The sequence below is a fragment of the Lottia gigantea genome, assembly GCF_000327385.1.
Source record: "Lottia gigantea unplaced genomic scaffold LOTGIsca_336, whole genome shotgun sequence".
NCBI lineage: Eukaryota > Metazoa > Mollusca > Gastropoda > Lottiidae > Lottia > Lottia gigantea.
The window spans coordinates 9,441-20,422 of record NW_008709132.1 but is presented as its reverse complement, the minus strand read 5'-3'; the positions used below and the strand labels follow the sequence as shown (position 1 = coordinate 20,422).

Genomic DNA, 10,982 nt, shown 5'->3' with positions numbered 1-10,982 from the left:
CAAATAGAACACCTACAATAAAAATGATTGTAAGATTTCTTCAGAAACAGGCGTGATATTAAACTAAAGAAATATCTTATAATTATCTTAACTTCATGATTTTATCATCTCTGATTGGCTAAATCAAACAACTTAATTTAAAATATCAACCAATCAGAAACATTAATTTCATTTAGTTAAGATGTTTCTAGTAAAAATCCCAAAATATGAGATTTATCCATTATACTTTGGTGCAAAATATTATAATTCCGTAAAACACTAATCTTTGGTAAAACTGAATTAAAACTGAATTAAATACTAGATTGTTTTAGTTTAGACATTGAAGATGTAGTTCCATCTGTAAAAAAAATTCAGTTTGTGTCCATATTTTTGTAACATTGTCATTAATGCAACACTACAAAACAATGGAAAATAAAATAAAAATAGTTAATTAGCAGACAACCCATTTTCTTTGACAACCATTTTGTTTTGTGATCACATGATAAATTCATCCAATCACTGTACAATATCAATCTGTTATAAAACATGAATATTCATGAGTATTATACTCTTCACTCATTGGTTAAATTACATCACATGATCCATATTAACCAATCAACACACAGTAATTTTTTTTTACATCATCGAATGATTAAATCTAAAGTTTCTTTTAAAAATTAGGTGATCACAATTTTTGAAGGTCCTGCTAAAAACAGCTAACTGCAAAAATAATTTACAACATATTCGATTTGTGGACGACTCTTTCTGATTTTTGTATTTTTCTATCAAAATTCCTTCACATTAACTCTCACGCAATCATCACGGGTCTGAATTTTCACTTTTTATTCAAGTTTTTAAAAATTCTGCAACCCTATTTTTGCAATTGTCACTAAAATTCTGTTTCAATTCATAATATTTCTCCAACCAGTAACCCGTGTAAATTCTATTCAATATTTGACTAATTGTCTATCAGAACTACTAGTAAAACTTTGGCAACCATTTTGATTCAGTTTTTGGCTTCTACTAGTTTCTAGAGTATTGTAAAAAATTAAACCATTTATAAAATCACACCCACGTACCAGTCTTCCTCAGTTTATCGAGGGCGTATTTTCTCATACATAAATCGATTTCCTTTTTCTACATATTCCCCGTTAACTAAATCAAATGTCTGATGTTTTATAAAGTGAAATTGTTGTAATGCAAATTCGTAAAATTCATTTTCCATGGCCCAGATTTTTGAATCATGGATTTTTTCAATAGTTTCTGGTAGTGGCGTGACTTTTTTGGTTGTTTTCCTCAGATGAGACTTTCGACCTGCAAAAATATAACAAAAATTAAACATAGTAGAGTTACATTTTATCTTTTTGAACAAGGTTGGATGTTTAAATGACAATGCCAAGCAGTGGGCAGTGAGGGAAATAATATGATGACAGCAGTCTGAGTACATTCTTTATCAATTTCCAAAAGGCTTCATTGTCAGAAAAGCGCATCCAAGATAAAGCAAGCATGACAATTAATCAAAATAGACTCCTGGTCAAATTTCTTTAAAAAATTAATTTTTAGTTCGTCCGTTTGAAAAAATCCAAGCACCTGAAACATTTAACAAATTCAACCACATTCAGTGTATTAAAGTAAGTGAGAAAACCATCCCCACCTGATTTATAAAGCAAGTGAGAAAACCTTCCCTACCTGATTTATAAAGTAAGTGAGAAAACCTTCCCTACCTGATTTATAAAGTAAGTGAGAAAACCTTCCCTACCTGATTTATAAAGTAAGTGAGAAAACCTTCCCTACCTGATTTATAAAGTAAGTGAGAAAACCTTCCCTACCTGAATTATAAAGTAAGTGAGAAAAGCTTCCCTACCTGAATTATAAAGTAAGTGAGAAAACCTTCCCTACCTGAATTATAAAGTAAGTGAGAAAACCTTCCCTACCTGAATTATAAAGTAAGTGAGAAAACCTTCCCTACCTGATTTATAAAGTAAGTGAGAAAACCTTCCCTACCTGAATTATAAAGTAAGTGAGAAAACCTTCCCTACCTGAATTATAAAGTAAGTGAGAAAACCTTCCCTACCTGAATTATAAAGTAAGTGAGAAAACCTTCCCTACCTGAATTATAAAGTAAGTGAGAAAACCTTCCCTACCTGAATTATAAAGTAAGTGAGAAAACCTTCCCTACCTGAATTATAAAGTAAGTGAGAAAACCTTCCCTACCTGAATTATAAAGTAAGCCTGATTTATAAAGCAAGTGAGAAAACCTTCCCTACCTGAATTATAAAGTAAGTGAGAAAACCATCCCCACCTGATTTATAAAGCAAGTGAGAAAACCATCCCCACCTGAATTATAAAGCAAGTGAGAAAACCTTCCCTACCTGAATTATAAAGCAAGTGAGAAAACCTTCCCTACCTGATTTATAAAGTAAGTGAGAAAACCTTCCCTACCTGAATTATAAAGCAAGTGAGAAAACCTTCCCTACCTGAATTATAAAGTAAGTGAGAAAACCTTCCCTACCTGATTTATAAAGTAAGTGAGAAAACCTTCCCTACCTGAATAATAAAGTAAGTGAGAAAACCTTCCCTACCTGAATTATAAAGTAAGTGAGAAAACCTTCCCTACCTGAATTATAAAGTTGAACAGCTCCTTTAAAAAAGCGAGGTAAGGTGGCCTCTAATACAGCGATAAAATCTCCTAATTCTTCTGTGACCCCAACTACTAAATAATGGTGAACTAAATTCTGTTTGGCCTGTTCTAACGCCCATTGACTTCCTGGATTCCTGTAAACAGACACACAAACTTAATAATTATTACTTATAATAACAGTAGTATTACATATATCAACATTTACAGTAGGGTCTAATTATTATAACCATTCTAGTTGTGTGGACTCTCTGAAAGGGATGCCAAGTTGACAAACCTAAATACCAAATAAACATTATTAGCTATGTGGACTCTCTGAAAGGGATGCCAAGTTGACAAACCTATATACCAAATAAACATTATTAGCTATGTGGACTCTCTGAAAGGGATGCCAAGTTGACAAACCTAAATACCACATAAACATTATTAGCTATGTGGACTCTCTGAAAGGGATGCCAAGTTGACAAACCTATATACCAAATAAACATTATTAGCTATGTGGACTCTCTGAAAGGGATGCTGTTATGTATTTGGGGTTACTTGAATGTAAAATGAGTTCTTGTTTTGTTAATCATTTTAATGGAGATGAAAAATCATAATAATATTAACCAATAAGAATATAGAAGTCTTTTCGTACATATTGGACGTTTCGTACATAATATTATAATGCCTTGCCTAGATCGTTACGTAACATAACTAAAATATAACAGATGCCATGTTATCTCTTTCTTATTCTATTCAGTAAACTATTTGAAAGATTTACCAAGTCACAATCTACAGGCAATTCTATTTTCACAGTAAAAAGAGTCCTAATTTTCTTAATAAAATACTACAAAGGCAATAAATAGAGTATTATATCTTGATTTTAGCTATAAAAATAGGGAAGATGTTATTTGTACATGAGATAATCAATGAAGTTTTATTGGTATGTACTCAATATTACTATAATTATATTATATTACAAGGGGAATAACTCTTTACGTGTGATTAAAAGTCGTAAAGTTTATTTGATGTGGGTATAAAATGGCAATGAAAATTAGAAACTAGATATCAACTATTTAATGGTGGAAAAATGAGAATATAGTTCAATCAGAAATAATAATAGGAGAGATGAAAAATTCTTTACTCAAATGACTGGGGCCAAGACATGAGTCACATAGATAATCCCAGTATCCTTTTCAGAGAGTCCACATAGTTAATAATGTTTATCAGATATATACGTTTTTGAACTCAGCATCCCTTTCAGAGAGTCCACATAGCTAATAATTCAAGTTTTCAAGGTTGAAAGAAAACGAAGTCAGATTATTCTTGCAAATGTAAAACCTGGCCCCCTCTGTATTTAAAATAAACCTGGCCCCCTCTGTATTTAAAATAAACCTGGCCCCCCTCTGTATTTAAAATAAACCAAACCCCCTCTGTATTTAAAATAAACCTGGCCCCTCTGTGTTTCAAATAAACCTGGCCCCCTCTGTATTTAAAATAAACCTGGCCCCCTCTGTATTTAAAATAAACCTGGCCCCCTCTGTATTTAAAATAAACCAAACCCCCTCTGTATTTAAAATAAACCTGGCCCCTCTGTGTTTCAAATAAACCTGGCCCCCTCTGTATTTAAAATAAACATGGCCCCCTCTGTATTTAAAATAAACCTGGCCCCCTCTGTATTCAACATAAACCTGGCCCCCTCTGTATTTAAAATAAACCTGGCCCCTCTGTATTCAAAATAAACCTGGCCCCTCTGTGTTTCAAATAAACCTGGCCCCTCTGTATTTAAAATAAACCTGGCACCCTCTGTATTTAAAATAAACCTGGCCCCCTCTGTATTTAAAATGAACCTGGCCCCCTCTGTATTTAAAATAAACCTGGCCCCCTCTGTATTTAAAATAAACCTGGCCCCCTCTGTATTTAAAATAAACCTGGCCCCTCTGTATTCAAAATAAACCTGGCCCCTCTGTGTTTCAAATAAACCAAACCCCTTCTGTATTTAAAATAAACCTGGCCCCCTCTGTATTTAAAATAAACCTGGCCCCCTCTGTATTTAAAATAAACCTAGCCCCCTCTGTATTCAAAATAAACCTGGCCCCCTCTGTATTTAAAATAAACCTTGCCCCCTCTATTAAAATAAACCTGGCCCCCTCTGTATTTAAAATAAACCTGGCCCCCTCTGTATTTAAAATAAACCTGGCCCCTCTGTATTTAAAATAAACTGGCCCCTCTGTATTTAAAATAAACCTGGCCCCCTCTGCATTTAAAATAAACCTGGCCCCCTCTGTATTTAAAATAAACACAACCTACCAACACTCTGACCAATGACCACAGAAAAACGGAATCTGCATCCATAAATTTTCAGGACTGCAATCTTCTCCATCTCGTTTCACACAATCATCAAACGTCTAAAAATATAAAAATATAAATTAGGTGAAGTCCCTATAAAACCTGAATGATATTAAAAACCTACAATATCTGAAATAAATAGAAAGTTATTTTTCTAACATTTATGTGACTAAAACTGCTTTACTTTAACCCTTAATTTTATTGAGAAATAAAAACTAAATAGAAGGTTTACACCCAGCAAAATGCATTTTAAATTTGAGGAAGATGTGATGAGAAAATGGCTGGAAGTTCTAATTAACCTGGTAATAAAATTAACACAAATAACAATTACCATTGATTTTCTATCAAGGGAGATAATTGTCATTACAACTTGATTATCCAGTTTTCACTGCGGGTCATCATGTTTACTAATCTCATTTCCTGTCCAGACTTTTTACTCTTTCATCTTCTGGTCATCTAGTTTCCACAGTAGCCTCTAACATTCCAGTCTTGGACTTATCTCTCAACTCCCTCTAAAACCAGTTTTTAAAGTATTTTTTTGTTTTGTAATGACTATGTTCTACTGTTTAAAACCAAGTCTGAGACAACCCATATCATCTCTTCAAAATCACCCCCTCATCATTTTCAAAGTATTTTTTTTGTAATGACCTTAAACTTCTGTTTAAACCAAGTCTTTGACTTCCCTTATAGCCTCTACCAATTCAGTCATAAAATTCCCTCCTTCAAGTTATTTTTCAGTTTATTTTTATCGACTATGATATTCTGTTAAACCAAGATTGTTATTTCCTATAGCCTCTAACAATCCAGTCTCAAACTTTTCCCCTGACAGTTTCTCCTAATATTGATAATGCCTCGAAGTCAGAAGAATAAAGCGGTTTGGAATTGAAAACAATCTGCCATTTCTTGATTCCTGAGATTCTGACAATGTTCTGGTAATTATTGGTCTGTTTTCTAACGGCCACAAGGCATCTCTCTAAACAAACACAAATCACAAATTACTCAAAACATCCAAATTAACCTTCTAGTCAAGATTTTATCTTCAAATTAGATTCGGTGACAAATTTTGATTCTAATTAAATAATTGGATGACTAAATAGGGGAAAATTAAAACAATATAGATGAATAGTGATATAAAAATTGCTAAATAACCATGATCAAATATCAAAATATTGCACCATGATCACTGTCAAATCATCACCCTAATCACTGTCAAATCATCACCATAATCACTGTCAAATCATCACCCTAATCACTGTCAAATCATCACCATAATCACTGTCAAATCATCACCCTAATCACTGACAAATCATCACCATAATCACTGTCAAATCATCACCATAATCACTGTCAAATCATCACCATAATCACTGTCAAATCATCACCATCACTGTCAAATCATCACCATAATCACTGTCAAATCATCACCATAATCACTGTCAAATCATCACCATAATCACTGTCAAATCATCACCATGATCACTGTCAAATCATCACCCTAATCACTGTCAAATCATCATTTTTAACCAATCAAAGCGTGTTGTGTATGTAACACCCATCTCCATGATATCATTTTTAACCAATCAAAGCGTGTTCTGTATGTAACACCTGTTTCTTGATAAAAAAGGAATTGTGGGATAGCTTAACTTAAAGTAGAGTAATATGACAGCCTCTTTAAGTTAAACTATCCCACAATTCTTTATTTTATCAATAACAAGCTTTGATTGGTTAAAAAAAACATCATTGGGACAGGCCTTGGGTGAAAATTTCTTAGATAACCAAGTAGATACAAAAAAGATACGAAATTGTAATTTAATTAACATTAGATTGTGTTCATCCAGACTACTGACGTCAAATTTTAAAACCATACATCAAGAGTTGTCCAGTCTTCCTCGAAACCGACATTATGAAGACTGTCCAGTCTTTCCTGAATCAGTCATTATAAAGATCATCCAGCCTTTCCTGAATCAGTCATTATAAAGATCATCCAGTCTTTCTTGAACCAGACATTATAAAGATCGTACAGTATTTATTACTAGCTTAATTAAGATTAGATCGAGGGAAGATATTACACTCTATCTAATTAAAAACGTCTCGTTAACGACCTTAATTAACCTTGAGGTCAGACCACTGTCATTGGCTATCAGTTGTCCGTCTGTCCATCCTGTTATAAGAGATTAGATTCCCATCTCCTGTCAGAAATTACTCTCAGATCATTTTATCATCTTAATGGTATACTGAATTGATATAGACCCACCTCATGGATTTTTACATCTTATTTTAAACTCCCAAATCATTTGATCATCTTTTATCTTAAAACTATTGTTTTATATTTAAACAAGAGCTATATACCCTATTCACCTCAACATGAACACAATATATTTTAATATATTAAAAAAATACTGGTGGATAAAACTGGTTCATAGCTTATTGGTTAATTTAGTCTATCTTGTTTCAACTAAACTATTTTTAAGCTTATTGGTGGTATATTGGTTGGACTAAATTATCTCTGAAGTCATTATTCAATATATTAGCTTAAAGTTATCAAGTTGATTATTACTATTATTATTATTATTATTAAGCTCCTGAGTTAAAAAACTAAAGAGAAATATATCACAATATACTGTCATGTAATGGATATACTGTCATGTAATGGATATACTGTCATGTAATGAATATACTGTCATGTAATGGATATACTGTCATGTAATGGATATACTGTCATGTAATGGATATACTGTCATGCAAAGGATATACTGTAATGGATATACTGTCATGTAATGGATATACTGTCATGTAATGGATATACTATCATGTAATGGATATACTGTCATGTAATGAATATACTGTCATGTAATGGATATACTGTCATGTAATGGATATACTGTCATGTAATGGATATACTGTCATGTAATGGATATACTGTCATGTAATGGATATACTGTCATGTAATGTATATACTGTCATATAATGGATATACTGTCATATGATGGATATACTGTCATGTAATGGATATACTGTCATGTCATGGATATACTGTCATGTAATACTGTCATGTAATGGATATACTGTCATGTCATGGATATACTGTCATGTCATGGGTATACTGTCATGTCATGGGTATACTGTCATGTCATGGATATACTGTCATTTAATGGATATACTGTCATGTAATGGATATACTGTCATGTAATGGATATACTGTCATGTAATGGATATACTGTCATGTAATGGATATACTGTCATGTCATGGGTATACTGTCATGTCATGGATATACTGTCATTTAATGGATATACTGTCATGTAATGGATATACTGTCATGTAATGGATATACTGTCATGTAATGGATATACTGTCATGTAATGGATATACTGTCACATATTGGATATACTGTCATGTCATGGGTATACTGTCATGTCATGGATATACTGTCATTTAATGGATATACTGTCATGTAATGGATATACTGTCATGTAATGGATATACTGTCATGTAATGGATATACTGTCATGTAATGGATATACTGTCACGTAATGGATAGACTGTCATGTAATGGAAATACTGTCATGTAATGGATATACTGTCATGTAATGGATATACTGTCACATAATGGATATACTGTCATGTAATGGATATACTGTCATGTAATGGATATACTGTCACGTAATGGATAGACTGTCATATAATGGATATACTGTCATGTAATGGATATACTGTCATGTAATGGATATACTGTCATGTAATGGATATACTGTCATGTAATAGATATACTGTCATGTAATAGATATATATTGTCATGAAACCTGGTAAGTCAAACTGATGAATATGTACACTTATGATCTTAATGATCAAGTTGGAGACTTTAAATTCTCTGTCTAATCTAAGAGGTAGTATACCTTAAATACAATCAGGTTTATTGAATAAATAGAATGAAGAACTTTATTATTATTTTATTAAAAGCATTTACAGGTTAAATATCAGATTCTTTTTATTAAAACAGTTTCCTCACAATTGTCTTTATTTCTGATTTTAATGATAATACCAGCCATTTACTTTTCAATCATCTTAACATTTCAAACTTTTATCACCTATTTAGACTTTCATTAATTCTGATTTCTATTTTTTTCTAATAAAATCTTGCCAGTGAATTGAAATAGTGTGTGAGATAACGAGGTGCTATAATTTAAATACTGTGTTTTATTGGAGTTATATTCTAGAGTTCATGTGGTCTTGTATTGAAATTGTTTGTATTACATTCAACTTCCATTTTAAAAATACTAAAAGTTTTCCAGTGAAAAATTTCGCCAGATCAATCTGAAGAAAAGAAGATCTTCTCACGTTTCTAATTATTTTTAGCTTTTTTTTAAAGAACTCATGAAGAACTCAAATTATTTGGTAGTAAATTAGTTTGAATTTGTGACTGTGTATTTCTTCATTTTTACATTTTGATTCTTATTTCTTCAAAATCCAATCAAAACTCTAGCTTCTAGTGTTCTGACAAGAAAAACAAAGTAAGTATTAACGACCCAAACAAGATATAAATATATGAAATAATGAAATAATCAGAATGAGTTTTGATAATAGTTTAGATGACTTCAAATAAAGAAAAGTGTCAAATAATAAAAAGGTCTTCATTTAAATATTCCTCCATTTTCTTAAATTATACTTGACAGTTCTACGGAAATAAAACACCTTAAAACAAAAAATACACTGAAACTTTCAACATCTAAAATATTAAGTTTTGTTCATTTTGACAGAACACGTAATGTATCAACACGATTTATAATTGGCTGGTCACAAGTTATTTATAGCTTGACGTGATGATGTGTAAAATATAATTATTTCTGTGTTTTTTCGTGTCGTTTCGTGTTGTATATCAACATAATAGAATTTGACACCTCGTTTTAAAACGAAAAGAAAAGAAATGGTGATTAAAGAAAAATAAATTGTGAGATATGTGGACTCTATGAATTGATGTATTGTTGTAGAAATACAATAAGTTTTCACCAAGGTTGTAAATTTTCTTATAAGATAAATCATACTCAATGACAATCATGTTTTTATATTATTATATTCAATAGAAATACAGTTTAAATTTCAGCAAGATACAGAAAAACAGTGGCACAACTTGACACAGTTGAATTGTTACTGATCAACTGCCACCAAGTCATTTACAATTCTAATGTAATGAATTTTGTAATGTACAAGTAAACCTGGGTAATGTACAGAAATTCCAGTAAACCTGGGCAATGTACAGAAATTCCAGTAAACCTGGGTAATGTACAGAAATTCCAGTAAACCTGGGTAACGTACAGAAATTCCAGTAAACCTGGGTAATGTACAGAAATTCCAGTAAACCTGGGTGACGTACAGAAATTCCAGTAAACCTGGGTAATGTACAGAAATTACAGAAATTCCACTAAACCTGGGTAATGTACAGAAATTACAGAAATTCCACTAAACCTGGGTAATGTACAGAAATTACAGAAATTCCACTAAACCTGGGTAATGTACAGAAATTCTAGTAAACCTCGGTAATGTACAGAAATTCCAGTAAACCTGGGTAATGTACAGAAATTCCGGTAAACCTGGGTAATGTACAGAAATTCTAGTAAACCTCGGTAATGTACAGAAATTCCAGTAAACCTGGGTAATGTACAGTAATTCCAGTAAACCTGGGTAATGTACAGAAATTCCAGTAAACCTGGGTAATGTACAGAAATTACAGAAATTCCAGTAAACCTGGTAATGTACAGAAATTACAGTAAACCTGGGTAATGTACAGAATTCTAGTAAACCTGGGTAATGTACAGAAATTCCAGTAAACCTGGGTAATGTACAGTAATTCCAGTAAACCTGGGTAATGTACAGAAATTCCAGTAAACCTGGGTAATGTACAGAAATTACAGTAAACCTGGGTAATGTACAGAATTCCAGTAAACCTGGGTAATGTACAGAAATTCCAGTAAACCTGGGTAATGTCCAGAAATTCCAGTAAACCTGGGTAATGTACAGTAATTCTAGTAAACCTGGGTA

The 10,982-nt window shown here is 32.2% G+C and overlaps 1 protein-coding gene across 1 annotated transcript in view; it reads right to left on the bottom strand.

Annotated features, from left to right (window-relative positions):
• Positions 1-1,072: 1,072 nt before the first annotated feature.
• The window catches only part of LOTGIDRAFT_175663 (hypothetical protein), a gene marked incomplete at both ends in the record, with an annotated part of 17,531 nt that continues 7,621 nt past the window's right edge, over positions 1,073-10,982 (bottom strand). Inside the window, 3 exons of the mRNA XM_009058369.1 lie at positions 1,073-1,293; positions 2,597-2,754; positions 4,910-5,007. Coding sequence (XP_009056617.1) covers positions 1,073-1,293; positions 2,597-2,754; positions 4,910-5,007 — 477 coding nt within the window. The remainder of the gene's footprint in view (positions 1,294-2,596; positions 2,755-4,909; positions 5,008-10,982) is intronic.